This window comes from Mesoplodon densirostris, chromosome 16 (assembly GCF_025265405.1).
Source record: "Mesoplodon densirostris isolate mMesDen1 chromosome 16, mMesDen1 primary haplotype, whole genome shotgun sequence".
Classification (NCBI taxonomy): domain Eukaryota; kingdom Metazoa; phylum Chordata; class Mammalia; order Artiodactyla; family Ziphiidae; genus Mesoplodon; species Mesoplodon densirostris.
In genome coordinates this window covers 22,314,511-22,330,702 of record NC_082676.1, presented here as the reverse complement: position 1 = coordinate 22,330,702, position 16,192 = coordinate 22,314,511, and the positions used below count along the sequence as shown (strand labels likewise).

The 16,192-nt window shown below is 45.6% G+C and overlaps 2 protein-coding genes across 2 annotated transcripts in view; both read left to right on the top strand.

Annotated features, from left to right (window-relative positions):
* Positions 1-7,831: 7,831 nt before the first annotated feature.
* On the top strand, positions 7,832-8,869 carry LOC132476840 (melanoma-associated antigen B3-like). Its single transcript, XM_060079052.1, has one exon. It carries the CDS (start codon positions 7,832-7,834, stop codon positions 8,867-8,869), a length of 1,038 nt encoding a protein of 345 aa, XP_059935035.1.
* Positions 8,870-14,662: 5,793 nt separating this feature from the next.
* Positions 14,663-16,192, top strand: part of CTNNBL1 (catenin beta like 1) — a 158,666-nt gene continuing 157,136 nt past the window's right edge. Inside the window, exon 1 of the mRNA XM_060120252.1 lies at positions 14,663-14,821. Coding sequence (XP_059976235.1) covers positions 14,792-14,821 — 30 coding nt within the window. The 5' untranslated portion in view covers positions 14,663-14,791. The remainder of the gene's footprint in view (positions 14,822-16,192) is intronic.

Genomic DNA, 16,192 nt, shown 5'->3' with positions numbered 1-16,192 from the left:
AGTTGAGTTTTGCCTAGTCCGGCCTGAGAGTTTCTTTTCTTCCTCCCTTTCTTCCTTCCAAGGAGATTACTGAATAATCCCAGACACATTACCTGCTTTAATCCTCAAAACTGCCTAAAAAGGAATGTGTACTTTACAGACAAGGAAGCTGAGGCTTGAAGAGAGGAAGTAATATACCCAAGGTTCCCTGTGAAGGAAGTGGCAGACTTGGATATGAACTTGGGTCCAGTTGCTCCAAAGCCTGACCTCTCCGCATAAGGATGTGGTAAAGACCACGTAAGTGGCATGTGCCAAGTTTCTTGAAAGCACAGTAAAGAGAGCGATTAATCTGATGGGGAAAAGTCAGGGAAGACTGCCGAGAAGAAATATTGGAGTTGATTCTCGAGGGGTGAATAAAATGTTAACTGGTAAAGAAAGAGAATTTTGGAGATTGCGAAGAAAAAAGAGAGGAGTAGCATACATTTTTGTTTGTTTACCCCAAACTGGGCACTGCCCTCATTCTCCTTTCTAACAGAGCCTTGATTTTGGGGGGTAATCCATCCTCCTACAAATGGCCATGGGCTCTATCAAACCTTTCATGAAGTTTCCATCTCCCCTGTGAATGATTGGTTTGGAAACAGGAGTGGGAACAATTCTGGCCAATAAGGTATAAGGAATGTTTTCTCAAGGGCTTCTGGGAGAGGTTTTCTTGCTCAGAAAGAGAAAGTACCTCTTCTTTTGCAGGATGTGGTCATGTCTGTACGTGATGCCTGGAGGTGTAGCAGCCATCTTGTGACCAGATGGATGAACCAACACACTGATGATGACACCGTGGGAAGATGGAAGGGACATCATTGAGCTGCTGAATTAATGACTCCTATAGCCATCAAAATTTTGAACTTAATCTTTGAGTTGATGCATTTTTCTCATTGTTAATCACCTAAGTTGGTGGTTTCATTTTTGCAACCCCAAGCATTCTGACTGACACAAGAAGTAAAAAGGATGCCAAGCCAAGTGGTTGTTTTCACCACTCAGGCTTGGGGGAGCTTAAGGTACAGGCTTTGCAGTCAGATGGAGACAATTCAAGTCCCAGCTTGGCTGCTACCTAGCTGTGTGACCTTGGAGCAATCAGTTAATGTCTGTGAGATTCAGTTCCTGGGGAGGAGAATACTCACATCTTAGGCCTTTGATGGTAAAATAAAGTAATGCACGAAAAGGGCTGCTTAGCACAAGTGCAGGGTATGTAATAACTATTCGATATTTCATACTGGTGCTGGCTATTGCTATGGTCATTACTGAATTTTTTGCCTCTGTGAAAGCCTCTACACTCTCCCCATACTCATCCTAAGACTAGACTCATCTGATCTCTATTCGCCCAAATCCAGTTCCCATAACACTGGTGGTTATGTAGGTTTTGAGGTCTTAGAATTGCATTCCTGAATCTGGAGGAGGAGAAAGGAGGTACTGGGGTCAGGTCATGGCACTTGCTGGATCAAGACACTCTCTGGCAGGAGTTACCATGGGTGGGATTGAGGTTCTGCGGCCATAGGTCAGCCCCAGATGGACAGCATCTCCATCTCAGCCTGGGCCTGCCCAACAGTGCTTGGCTTGAGCCTTTGCTTTCCCTCCTTGATCTGTTTGACTCTCTGGCTCCCCACCGTTGCGGTTTTCATTGCTGAGAGGCACCCCTTGGACTTAATGCTGAAGTCACTAGCTCCTGATGTCAAGGATATCCATTGCTATATTGGGCCTACTTTCATCCTGCCATACCTGCTCCCCTTCCCCACCCCCGACCCCCCGCTCCCCTCCTTCCTCTGTCCATATGGTTCCCGAAGGAGTGGGCATATTTTAACTTGGCTCCACCCCTCTGGCCATAGTTGATTGGATCATAGGTGGACAGTGGACTAGAGCTAGACCAATCAGAAAACTTCCATTGGCTTTTTAAACCTAGAGGCAAAGCCAATCTCTTTCCAAGGTACAAGTTGTGGGATTTAGATCTGGAGGCTACAGGTAGTCATGCTTCCCATTATATGGAAGGAGTCAGGATGCAATGTGAGAGAACAAGGAAAGCAGAAATGAATGATGGAGAGATGGTCTTGGCAGCCTCTGAGCCCATGTGCCTGATTCGCTGAGGCCCAAGGGCACCACTGCCTGGCCTCAACCTAGAGTAGCCAATCTTTCTTACATACCAGGAGCAAGCACATTCTCCTTTCTGCCTTGATTAGTTCAAGTTGAATTTCTGTCCCAATGACAAGACCTGCTGCCTGACACCTTCCCAAGCCCCCGTGCTGCCCAGGGCCTGGCTTGTCCTTCACATTTCAGGGTCTCTGCCCTGAAGATGGATTTGTGCAACCACCTCCCTCTTTTCATTTCCAGCCTTGTCCCTGAGGCCCTGGCAGGGCTTCTGTCCTCTTGCCCCACTCACTGTCCCTGGGAGGCCCCATTCACTTCTATAGCACAGCCTCGACAGCCCCAGTACACTTATAATGTCCAAACTCTTAGCTCCATTCTGGATCCCATCTGAGCTTCAGGCTTTGAAACATGGTGGAGACACATTGTTCACTGAAACAGTGGGCACCAGAATTCTTCCTGAAAACAACTATTTGGGTTGGGGAGATACCTTGATAAGCTTCCTTGGAGGCAGGTGAGCCCCGCTTAGGGCATGGAAGTGAGCAGGCACTAAGATGTCAAGTGAGGTGGCTAGAAGGTGATGATATGGTTATGGAAACTGCTGGCTAAGGGCCAAGGGGAGGAATTTGTCATTTGGGCTAGTGAAGGGTTGGAGGAAAGAAATGAAGAGTTTGGGGGTGGGAAGGGAGAGAGAGAGAACATAACAATGTGTGAGACTAGATGCTATATCAAGGACAGAGAGAGCCCTCTCCCTCCAGTGGCATGGGGATCCCCCAACACTTTGAAAATAGGAGATTTCTTATCTGAAGGAGAGTAACGTGTAATGGTTAACAGGGCATGTGCAAGGTTCACATCGCTTTATCTGAATTCTGGCTACACCTGGCTGTGTGACCTTGGGCAAGTTACTTAACTCCTCTGAGCCTTGGTTCCATCAACTGTAAAATGGAATAGAGTCGTTGTTAGGATTAAATAAGTGCTAAGCACAGTGCTGGCATGTGCTGGGCCTTGAAACAACACCACCAATAAATTGAAGTTCAGAGTATCCCAAGGTCACAGTCAAGCAGTGTGGTGGAGGCAGGCTGCAAACCCAAGAATGCCTGATCTCAGAGGATCTGAGTTCCTCCCTGAAGGTAGCTCCCTGGAGACAGGACCAAGACCAGAGCCTGCAGCTCAGGGCTGGGTTTCTGGCAGCTGACTCCTTGCTCCCGGGTGCTGGCTCAGCCAACTGTCGCTAAGAGTTGACTCTACTTCCCCCACCTTCCCTCCTCCTTGCTCTCTTGGACAGTATTTCCCTGGGGCTCCCGTTACCAGTTTGCAGAGCAAAGGCATGCACAGGCAGTTCAGGGGTGGCGCGAGTTCAGCGGCTCTGGTATTGTTTTTAATTCAATATTTTGCCCCTGTGCGCCAGCCTCCTTTATTGGATGAGAACACTGTTATTGGATCCTGCCCTGAAGGAGGAAACACAGGCTTCCCCCGACGATGGCAGCTAGGTTGTTCTGGAGTCTGATGAGTCAAGGCAGGGCAAGAAGACAGCAGAGAGTTCCAGAAAAGCTGATGGTTTCAAGCTGTTCTGTGACACACAGAAAATTATTAACATATGTATTCTTGACCTTTCCCCCTTGCCCTCCCTTCTAGGGACGACAAAGCCCAGGAGGCAGCCTCCCTATCGCCCTCTTCCTTTTCCTGCTCATCCAGTGTATATCTTGGTCCCGCTGATTTTCCCTCCACTTTTCTCCATGCCCAGTGTCACTCAGTCCAAGCCCCAAGCATCTCCTGCCTGTCCAACTGGTGTGCCCATCCTGCCCTGCTGTGCTCAATGTCTTCATGATACACTATCCTATTTGGGATCTCCCAAAAGCCTGAGATAAGAATTCAGATAGGTGAGATTTGAGAGCCTTGTCTCCCGTGTTAGTCGGCCTTGCAGTAAAGCTCTTTTCTCCAAAACTGTTGCCATAGCGTTGGCTTCTGCGCACACAGGGCAGTGAGCCCTTGTTCGGTAAGTTTTGGCAACCCAGGTGAGATTTGGGTCTTGTGACCGCCTGCCTGAGGCACTGTAGCCCCTGGCAGAGTGTGGGCCCTCGGCACCAACCTTGAGTAGCCACCTAGACTGAATTTGTCTAGAAGGTCGGCTTTTGGGTTCCTGCTTCCCCGCCATGGCACTCCAGGCTCCTCGGACTACTTTCACTTTTGAGAAAAGAAACAGCTCCTGGATCAGACGTCTTTTGGATTCTTTTCTCATATAGGTTATCACAGAATATTGAGTAGAATTCCTCGTGCTATACAGTAGGCCTGGTTGGTTATCTGTCTTATATATAGTAGTGTGTATGTTAATCCCAAGCTCCTGATTTATCCATTCCCCCCCACCATGTTTCCCCTTTGGTAACCATAAGTTTGTTTTCGATAATCTGTAAGTCTGTTTCTGTTTTGTAAGTAAGTTCATTTGTGTCATTTTTAAAAATTAGATTCCACATATGAGTGATATATGATATTTGTCTTTCTGTCTGACTTATTTCACTTAGTGTGATAATCTCTAGGTCCGTCCATGTTGCTGCAGACGGCATTCTTTCTTTCTTTTTTATGACTGAGTAATATTCCGTTGTATATATGTACCACATAGTTTTTATCCATTCCTTTGTCGATGGACATTTACGTTGCTTCCATGTTTTGGCTATTGTAAATAGTGCTGCAGTGAACATTGGGGTGCGTGTACCTTTTCAAATTATGGTATTCTTTGGATATGTGCACAGGAGTGGGATTGCTGGATCACATGGTATTTTTAAAAAAAATTTTATTGGAGTATAGTTGATTTACAATGTGTTAGTTTCAGGTGTACAGCAAAGTGATTCAGTCACACATATACGTATATTCGTTCATTTTCAGATTCTTTTCTCACACAGGTTATCACAGAATATTGAGCAGAGTTACCTGTGCTATACAGTAGGTCCTCGTTGGTTATCTGTCTTACATATCGTAGTGTGTATGTTAATCCCAAGCTCCTGATTTATCCCTCCCCCGCGCCCCACGTTTCCCCTTTGGTAACCATAAGTTTGTTTTCGATATCTCTAAGTCTGTTTCTGTTTTGTAAATAAGTTCATTTGTGTCATTTTCTTTTTCAACACATTTTTTTGGGCATCTTTGTTGGAGTGTGGTTGCTTTGCAGTGGTGTGTTGGTTTCTGCTTTGTAACAGGGCGAGTCAGCTGTGCATATACATATGTCCCCATATCTCTTCCCTCTTGCATGTCCCCTGCGTTGGCAGGCAGATTCTTAACAACTGCACCACCAGGGCAGTCCCGGAATAAAGTTTTTATCTCAAAAGCCAGTGCCATAGTATTGGCTTCTATGCATGTCAGGCAGTGAGCCCTTGCTGGGTAACACTAGTAAATGACAGGCCTGGGACTAGACTGGTCTGAATTCCTCTATATCTCACACTGTTATACTCCTCTTGGCCTAAAGCAGAGCTTGTATTCCTTGACACTCAAATGTATCTTGGGATAAAGAAGATAAGGACTGTGTGGCTAAGAACGGGATTGGAATCTATCCAAAGCATTGAAGAATACCTCAGTAAATGCCAGTTAGGAATAAGGAGGAGGAACAGGAATAAGGAGAAGAAACAGATGCTGCTCAGTGACAGTAGGATCATCTCTATATGCAGTGTCAGATAACCTCAATCAGGGGAAGCACAAAACCATCCTGGGCAGCTCCTTTCCTTTAGAAGTATGCGCATATCTCAGATACTGTGGGTTGGGTTCTAGGTCACCGCAATAATGCGAATATTGCAATAAAGTAAATCGCACGAGATTTTGGGTTTCCCAGTGCTTATAAAAGTTGTTAATCCTATTGTACACTTACTAGACGGTGTCTAAAACAATGTACACATCTTAATTTAAAAATACAAAACAGTTACAATAATAACAAAGACAACTGAGCAGAGAACCATAAGAAAATAATGGAAAAGTTTAAAATAATTCAAGAATTAATAAAATGTGGCCCAGGGACCCCATGTGAACACATGGTGTTGGGAAAACGGCAGGGCAAGAAGACAGCAGAGAGTTCCAGAAAATCTGATGGTTTCAAGCTGTTCTGTGACACACAGAAAATTATTAACATATGTATTCTTGACCTTTCCCCTTGCCCTCCCTTCTAGGGACGACAAAGCCCAGGAGGCAGCCTCCCTATCGCCCTCTTCCTTTTCCTGCTCATCCAGTGTATATCTTGGTCCCGCTGATTTTCCCTCCACTTTTCTCTATGCCCAGTGTCACTCAGTCCAAGCCCCAAGCATCTCCTGCCTGTCCAACTGGTGTGCCCATCCTGCCCTGCTGTGCTCAATGTCTTCATGATACACTATCCTATTTGGGATCTCCCAAAAGCCTGAGATAAGAATTCAGATAGGTGAGATTTGAGAGCCTTGTCTCCATTCACATGTTCAATGCACAGTAACCACAAACTTACAATTCGTAATAAAACAGAATATCTGTGAAGCACGATTAAGTGAAATACGATAAAAAGAGGTATGCCTATAAATCAGTTAAAACAAGTCACAGGTGAGGCTAATTCTGGCTATTGAGAAGGACAGATTAGCATTATTTTTCTCTGGGAGCCCACCCCTGTCCTGGGCCCCCTGCCTTATTAGTTGCATTTTCCCCATCTCACGTCAAGTCGGGGACATGAAACTACAAGGTTTGCATTAGGTACACTGCTCAAGAGTTTGCAGGGATGTGGCATTCCCCAGGAACCTTTTAATCCAAGAGATAGACAAAAGGAACACGCCCCCACCCCCCCACCCCCGAAATGAGTGAGGACTGGAGAGACAGCCACGCCAAAATATAGGTCATTCAGAGACCTGCCCAAACGTGCTCTCAGACCTAGAATGCCCAGGCAGGGCATCCTCTCTTCTAAGTCTCATAGTTCTCAGCGAGGTCAAAGTCTTGGTCTAAGAAGAACAGCCTCAGTTCGGTAGAGGGAGAAGCTCAGGTTGGAGGGTCAGGGAGGATCCGGTCCCAGGGCTGGCCAGGAGTATGGTGGGGTCCCTGATTGAGGAAAGAGGTATCACTAGACCCACAAATGAGGGGGCTTTACAGACCCTTGCCCCCATTCTTAACCACGAGAGGCCCCAGGCAGAGCTCTAGGGATGAGAAGCCTCCTTGTTTCTGTCTGTCTGGTCTCAGCAAGGGAAGGGCTTTGTCTGTCAGGATCAGGTCCCAGTTCTGCAAGGGAAGGGGTCTTGGCCATAACCAGACAAACCAGGGTCAAGGTGAGGACCTCAGTGCTATCGAGAGGGTCTCTCTCCCAAGGAGGGAGGCTCACAGGGTGGCGCCCCTCTTGTCAGGCAGAGATGGTCAGAGCAACGCCCTGCCTTCCCCACTAGGGACTCAGGGAGGTGAGGGCTTTGTTTGGAGGCTGGAGGACTCGGGACCACAGAGGGAGGGGTCACGGGCTCTAATAGACGGCACGGAGAGAACCGCGAGGGAGGATCAAGGGACGGCAGACCTCTGAACCCCGGGAACCCGTAGAGCCCCGCCCCTCGCGTCAGCCGTTGGAACCCCACGCAAGGCAGCCGTTAACGGAAGTGGTTCCACACTTCTGTCTGCTCCGGGGGCGAGGAGCTGGACGGTTGTGCACGACGTTTGTTCGGCCAAGGGCGGATTCCCAGGGCTGATCTGCAGTCAAGATCACCCGCTGTCCTACCTGCACTCCTGCCTGTTGTCCCTGACCACAGTCACCATGCCTCGGGGTCAGAACAGTAAGCGCTGCACACGTAGGAGACGGCGCCAGGCCCCAAGTGGGACCCAGGGTCTGACGGGTGCTCAGGCCACTGCAGCCGAGGAGGAAGCTGCCTCGTCTTCTTCTCCTCCTCCTCCTCTTGGAGTTACTACTCCTAGAAAGCCGGCTGCTAAGTCACGTAGCAATTTCAAGAGTCGTCAGAGGGCCCTAGCCACCACCACTAAGCCTGCAGGTGTTTCTCCCACAAGATCATCCAAAGGAGCCAAAGGCCAAATGGAGCAAAAGCACAGTTCAACTCAGGCTCCCGTCTCCGCCCTGCGGTCTCGCAAAGGCCCTCTAAGGCAGACAGTGAATTTGTTGGTGCAGTTCCTGATGCACATGTATAAAAAGAAAAGGCCTGTTACGAAAGCACATATGCTGAAGTTTATCAATAAGAAGTACCAAAAGCAATTCCCTAAGATCCTCAGAAGAGCTTCTTTCAACATGGAGGTGGTATTTGGTGTTGACTTAAAGGAGGTCGACCGTACCAAGCATTCTTATACCTTTGTCAGCAAAATGGCTCTCCCCAACAATGGGACCGTGGGTCGTGCCAGGGGATTACCCAAGACCGGTCTCCTGATGTATCTCCTGGGTGTGATCCTCATGAAGGGCAACTGCGCCACAGAGGAGAATATCTGGGCATTCCTGAATAAGATGAGTGTCTATGCTGGGAAGAGGCACTTCATATTTGGGGAGCCCAAGAAGCTCATCACCCAAGATCTGGTGAAGCTGAAGTATTTGGAATACCGGCAAGTGGCCAACAGTGATCCAGCGCGCTACGAGTTCCTGTGGGGCCCGAGAGCCCACGCCGAAACCAGCAAGATGAAAGTCCTGGAGTTCCTGGCCAAGATCAATCACACGGTCCCCAGTGCCTTCCAGTGTTGGTATGAAGAGGCTTTGAGAGATGAGGAAGAGAGAGCGCAAGGCAGTGGATCTTCCGGGGTTCTGTCCAGCTCCTCCCACACACAAACTGAGGCAGATTCTGCACTTTGTGGCTGAAGAGAGCGTTCAGTGTTCCAAGTAGTGTAGGGCTGGGTGGGACGGAGGGAACAGTGTATAATACCTTTGTGTTCCTGTTCTGTGTGGGGAAGTTGGAAATACGTGTGTGTTTTTGTTTTTTGCTGTCTTTCAAACATTAACTCCTAAATGAAATCTTATTTAGCGTTATAATGTAAGTTTATGAAGTACAGTAGTCATACTTATTGTTGTTTATCAGGTTTAAGAATAAGAGTTTTGCTGTTTTGTAAAACAGATTGGGAAAACTTCCATCTTATTTAGTAATTTGGTGGAAGATAACATGGCATTGCAATATGCAATTCCTTGAAAATGTGAAAAAGTTAAGTATAGTATAGTATAGTATACTGTAGTATAGTATAAGAAAAGTAAGATGGTCAATATTTGGTTTCCTAATTCCTTTTACTCTGTTTTATAAAATTATAAATAACAGTATGTGCTTGGCTCATTCAAAAATGCAGAATTAAATCATAATAAATTAGAAAAAAAAGAATTCAGATATACAGAGTTTATTAGGGGAGTGACCCTAGGTGGTGGTATAAACAAAAACGTATAACATAAATATAAATAGACAATGTAACAAGCTCTCTAAAAGCCTATTCCTAAAATACCAACAGTGGTTATTTATCATGGAGAGAAACAGGATGGTGAGAGGTGTGTTGGGGGGAGGGGAACAGTGTGCATCCAAAAGGAACAGATCTATGTAATTTTACAAAGCCCAAGGTGTGGCATTACAAATAACTTTAATACATAGCATGGAGATTTAAAAAGGTTTTATTTTATTACCTTTATAGATACTTATATATCTTATATATTTACTTTATTATTTACTTCTGTAATACTTGTTCAGGATAGAAATTGAGAAAATACAAATAAACCAAAAGAAGAAAATGAAAGCCACTCATAGCCTACTACTCAGAGAGCATCATCACTAACATGACAAAGCCTTTGCATCTTTTTCATGTAAGATTCAAAGAAGGGGGGTGTCCCAGCAGATCTAATAGGGCTTAGAGTCTGAGGGACTAAATATATATATGGATATGCATAGCTATTTTTCGAAGTAAAAATTTGAGATTTCACTCTGAGTAGAGGATTTTCTGAAACTTCTGAGGAGGCTGACATAGAGCAGTTTTTCTTAAGGTGTGTTTCCACAGATGTTCCATGAAAAATGGTTTCTGTAGTCAAATAGGCTTGGAAAACATTGAGTAAAACAGTTAAACAGGTCTTCCCCTGCAAGACTTGCTTGGAGCTTTTAACATACTAAGGTGCATTGTGATCCTCTAAGAGAAGATGTAAACTTAGCAGCTGCCCCTCCAGTAGACCTGGGGTGTGGGGCCATTCTCTGCCTTCATTGATATCTGCCAGGAATGGTCTGGGGAGTCTAATGGGTATTAATCAGATGCTCAGTTTATCAATAGGTCACAGTGGCAGTCAATGATGGGAATGTCACTTTTTGGCACCTAACCTGCTTCAATTTTGTGTATCTATTTCTGCATAGCAAATTACTGAAAAACTCAGGAGTTAAAATACCAAAGCATTTATTATCTCACTGTTTCTGTGGATGAGGAAGTTAGGACCAGATTAGATGGGCAATTCTGGCGCCCCACGTCTCATGAGACTGCAGTGAAGATGTGAGATGCATCATCTGAAAGCTTGACTGGCATTGGAGGCTCCACTTCCAAGATGGACCCAATGAGTCTCCCTTCCTGGCATCCATGCCCTGTGTAGTCCCCGCCCACGAAGAATAGTTCTGACTCATGCAACCCACAGGATATTGCAGAAATGACGGACTGTGACTTCTGAGACTAGGTCACAAAAAACATTGTGGTTTCCACCTTGATCTGTCTTGGATCACTTGCTCTGGGGGACACCAGCCATCATGTTATGAGAACACTTGGGTGGCCAAATAGATTCACGTGGTAAGGAATGGAGGTCTCTGGCCATCAGGCAGCATCAACCTGCTGGGCATATGACTGACCCATCTCAGAAGTGACTGACCTCTTGACTTTAATCTCAAGAGAGACCTTGACTATCCTGCTAAGCTGCTTCCAAAATTCCTGATCCACACAAACTGTGTGAGATAATAAATGTTCGTTGTTGTTTTAAGCAACGACATTTTTAGGTAACGTGTTACACAACAATAGATAACTAATCCATGTCCTTAGTGCTAAGGCTGGGTAATAAACAGCTGCTTCAGCTCACTGGCAAAGAGTTTGCTTACTTCCTAAGCTAGAAGTGGTCTTGACCAATGTCCTTTCACTGACCCCAAATAGTGACTGCAGAAAGAATTCCCTCCAGCCCTTATTATGAAAGCCTCTATGGAAGGTGTGACTCATGAGGCTCATTGGTGTGGGGCATTGATGAGGGGATCCCCTCAGAATTAAGTGTTTATGAGACTCATTACATTCTTACGAACCATTGTGAGTAGTGGCATTCATGGCTTTTCCAGCCCTACTTACTTGACTGGAGAATCCTTTTTTGTGCAATAGACGAAGTTGGTCCCTACCGGCATCCTTTCTTCCTTCTCCTTCCCTCCTAAGAGAAAGCCTCAGGAAAAGGTAGTCCTTTTTATTCTTTTTGATGTTATTGTGCCTGGAACTGCTGCCAACATTGTGTTGCCAGGAGAGTAATAAAATGAGCTCCCATGCATCCATCGCCCAGCTTCAACAATTATGAACTCACCAATAACCCTCTCATCCATGCTTCCACCCACACCCACACCTACCCCACCTTGGATAATCTTGAAGCAAATTCCAGTCATAATATTATTTCATACATGGATTTCAGTATGTATCTTTAAAAGATTAGGACAGTGTAGTTCAATTCTATTATCATACTTCAAAAAAAAAAAAAACACCCCAAATAATTCCTTTTCATTGCACATCCCGGACTATTGAGTTCTTACTTGGCTCACAGCGTATCTAAGGACATAAATTCTCCTTGTGTCTAATTGGGACCAGTGCCTGCTGGGAGAGATAATTACTCTTTAGCATTCAATAATCAGCTGTGCCTGGATCATAAGTGTCAGTCCTGTTTGAAAGGTTAGCTGAGCCCAAATCCCTACTGTGTAGTGCATAGTGTCAGACAGGCTTGGATTGGAATATTGCCAATTACTTATACTACGACTGTGGGCAAGTAACTAAACACTCTACATTTTAGTTTTCACTATTTAAAAATATTAGAGAGGATCTGGAGACCTGGATTTGGGGAGTGAGAGGCAGAGGGAACAGGGACTCCTCTTGAACCCCAGAAATTGCATAATTGCATTCTGCTCTCCAGAAAAATATAACTCCCTTTCCACTGCCTACCCTGCAACTCTTCCCCACCTCAATCAGTGCCTAAATGGAGGAGTCTGGATTTCTTTGGCACTGTCATATGTTTCCAGTCAGTCCGTGGTGGCAGCGTAGGAGCTCAATATTGGTGATAAATATACTTTATGAGTGTTTTTCTGAGGATATTTTCTTAAAGGCTGTTCCCACAAATAATTTACTGGGGCAATGAAAGATGGAGGAAGCGACTCTGATTACATCTTGGAGCATCTAAAGCTTGAAGTTTAAGGAAACTAGGTAGCCCACAGCTATTTAAAAATTTCTAGAAGGGATAATTCTTCCACATAAGATTTTTTTTTAAAGGTTACAGCCCAGCAGTTGGTCTCTAGGGTGGTGCCCTTCTCCCATCTCTCTCGTGGATGCCACTCTCAAATCATCATCATTATCACATGTTTTTGGACTGCGTGGTGCATAGCACATAGCTCTTCCTTTTTTTTCTCCCCCCTTAGCTTTTTTCAGGCATAATTTACATCACATTATGTTAGCGTTCAATGTAATGATTCGTTATCTGTATATGTTGCAAAATGATCACCACAATGAGTCCAGGTAACATCCATCATCATACTTTGTTATAAAAATTATTTATTCTTGTGATGAGAACTTTCAAGATCCACTCTTATAGATACTTTCAAATATGCATACAGTATTATTAATTATAGGCATCATGCTATACATTACTATCCCATGACTAATTCATTTTATAACTGGAAATGTATACCTTTTGATCCCTTTCACCCATTTTGCCCACTCCCCACCCTCTACCTCAGGCAACCATCAATCTGTTCTCTATTTCCATTGTTTTGTTTTGTTTTAGATTCCACATATAAGTGAAATCACATGGTATTTATTTTTTTTCTGTCTGACTTAGCTCACTTAGCATAAACAAAGCTCTTCTGAAATTTCATTTCCTCATCTTTAAAATTGGAATAGCATTTTGTTAGGAGGGGTGAGGATTTAAAGGTATTTGATAATATTATTTCCAGGAATGTATCAATCAGTTAGTAGATTGATTGGCTTACCTATTTTTTAAATTAATGCCCATTATGTAGATTAGCTGTTTAGTCATCGGAAGGGAACAGTCTTCCTTCTCAGCCTCTGATTTTTTGTTTGTTTGTTTGTTTTTTGTTTTGGCTGCACCACGCACCTTGCGGGATCTTAGTTCCCTGACCAAGGATCGAAACTGGGCACCCGTCAGTGGAAGCACGGAGTCCTAACCACTGGACTGCCAGGGATTCCCTGGCTCATCTATTAAATCAACAACTTTAGGGAGTGCCAGTTGAGTGCTAGGTGTTGTGTTAGGTTCTAAGGTTACCATGATGAGCAATGCAGCAATATTGGCTTTCTGGAGCTTAGAATATGGAAGGGAAGACAGACACTCACTGAGGACACAGTGAGAAGGCATTGTCCGTGAACAGTAAAGCAGGCCCTCACCAGACAAGGAAGCTGCCAGCGCCTTGACGTAGGACTTCTCAGCCCCTAGAGCTGTGAGAAATAAATTTCTGTTGTTTATAAACCAGCCAGTGTATTTGTTTCATAGCAGCCTGAACGGACTAAGACAAATATCATGAACATGTAAAACAGGGGGCTAATGGCCAAGAGGACTAAGGCAGAGGCTTAGCCCCCATTGAAGACAGAGCCTTATTTAAATCCCAGGAGCTCAGGTGCACTCTTTGAATGGTTCTCTTCCAATAATGGGCAACTTTCTCCTATAGAAAATCTTTTTACATCTCTTGGGTAGAAACAAGATCATCCAGTTTCTGGCCTTTGCACAGATGAATAAACAGAAGTCCAGACAGGGAAGTGTGATCACCAACAGTTTTGAAGGCAGTAATAGTTATATGGACTTGGACAATACACTTTCTGAGCCAGCACTGTCCAACAGAAATACAATGGAAGCTACACGTGTAACTTACATTTTCTACTACCCACATTTAAAAAAGTAAAAAGAAATGGGTGAAATTAATTTTATATTTTATTTGACCCAATATACCCCAAATATTATTTCAACATGTAATCAGTAGAAGTCTTAGAAATCCGATGGGTATTTTATTTACAATTATAGCACATTTTAATTCAGACTAGCCATATTTCAAGCCCTCAGTAGCCACATGTGGTTAGTGGGTATAGTACTGGACAGTGAAGTCCAATGCCTCAGTTTCCTTATCTGCGAATTGAGGATAAAATGAGGGATAAAACTGCCTAGTCACTGAATGGACTGTGAGAGCGCAAGGGAAACACCCTGCACGCCAGAGGCGCGTGATAAAGCTTGGTTCCTTCCATCTTTTCTCTCACCGCACCGCCCTCCATCAAGTCTCCGCCCCCTTTCCCCGCCCCCTTCAGGCTCCGGGAGGAAGTAGTACTGGCCAATGCAGCGCGCTTTACGGTAGTGTGGCCGTAAAGCTGCACTTTTACCGCAGTGTGGCCGGCTCGCGCGACGCGCGCACTTTTACCTCATTGGCTCTGCGGCCCCTGCTCAAGGCGCTTTACAGCCGTGTGGCTGGAGCCGCCTATGTGGGGCCTGCGGTTTGGTTGTGAGTGGAGGGACTCAGAGTAGACGGTGTTGACTGAACCTGGAACCATGGACGTTGGCGAACTTCTGAGCTACCAGGTATGAGGGGCGAGGAGGGCTGGGGGGGCCGTCCTCTCACCCGGGCAGGAGTCTCAGGACCAGGGTCCCTTCATCTCACTTTCTCCCACCTCAGCCCCGGGTCCCCTCACGTTTCCTGTCACCCGGGTCCCAGCCTCTCATTTCACGTTAACTCCCTCGAATTTCTCCTGGGCTCTTTCATTTTATTTCTTCCCAAGGCCCGGGCCCCTTGTCAACTAAAGGCTGGGCTCCTTCTCACCAGGCCCTGGGGCCTGGCTCCCTTCAACTATTCTGAAGGCCCCAAACACTCTTCACAACCACCCCCCTTAAACTCTCTTCTCCAGTCATTGAGTTGGTGGTCGTGGTGGGAGAGCACTGGCCCTTCTTGCATTTGAGCCCCATCTTCTCTACTGACCGGCTCTGTGGCTGTAGGACAAGTCCCGTCGCCCTCTTCGAGCCTCAGCTTTTGTATGTATACAGTGGAGACAGTACTAGCTACCTGTTAGGTTTGTTTCAGGACTGTATCAACCAATGGATGTGAAAGCTGATTTTAAAGTGTGGAGAGCCGGACCCATGTTAATTGCAGTTATTGACAGATGTTTGACATTCCAGCATGGGATGGGTACCTTGGAATCTTCTTCTTGTCCCGCTTGCTCGGAGTACTTGTGGGGAAACAGTGGCCCAGAGGGTAGAAAGGACTTATCCAAAGTCACTCAACAAATAAGAGCTGGGATTAGAGATGAGATCTTTTGGCTCCCAGCTCAACGTTTTCCCCCCACTTTTGACTTCCTAAATGTCCAGTATGGTAGCCACTAGCCACATATGGCTATCGAACGCTTGAAATGGGACTAGTCTGAATTGAGAAGTACTCTAAGTGTCAAATCACACTGGAATTTGAAGAATCAGTATTAAAAAAGTAAAATTTTTAGATTGATTATATGATCATGTCGATTACTTTGATTATTGATCATACTGATTAATTATATATTTCACCCATTACCCGTAATGGGTGAAATAAAATATATTCAAAATAAGTTTTACCTACTTCTGTTGAGTTGTTTTTGGTTTTTTTTTTGCGGCACGCGGGCCCCTCACCGCCGCGGCCCTTCCGGCCGCGGAGCACAGGGTCTGGACGCGCAGGCCCAGCGGCCATGGCCCACGGGCCCAGCCGCTCCGCGGCACGCGGGATCCTCCCGGACCGGGGCACGAACCCGCGCCCCCCGCATCGGCAGGCGGACTCCGAACCACGGCGCCACCAGGGGAGCCCCCCTCTGTTGACTTTTTAATGTAGCTACTGGCCTTTTTGTGTCACTACTAAAATCACATGTATAGCAGGCCTTACATTTCCATTGGACAGCTCTGCAGTAGAGAATAAGGGATTCAGAGCCATGA

What these genes read in the sequence shown, in the direction of transcription:
- LOC132476840 (XM_060079052.1), top strand. Translation starts at nt 7,832, where the DNA reads ATGCCTCGGGGTCAGAACAGTAAGCGCTGCACACGTAGGAGACGGCGC.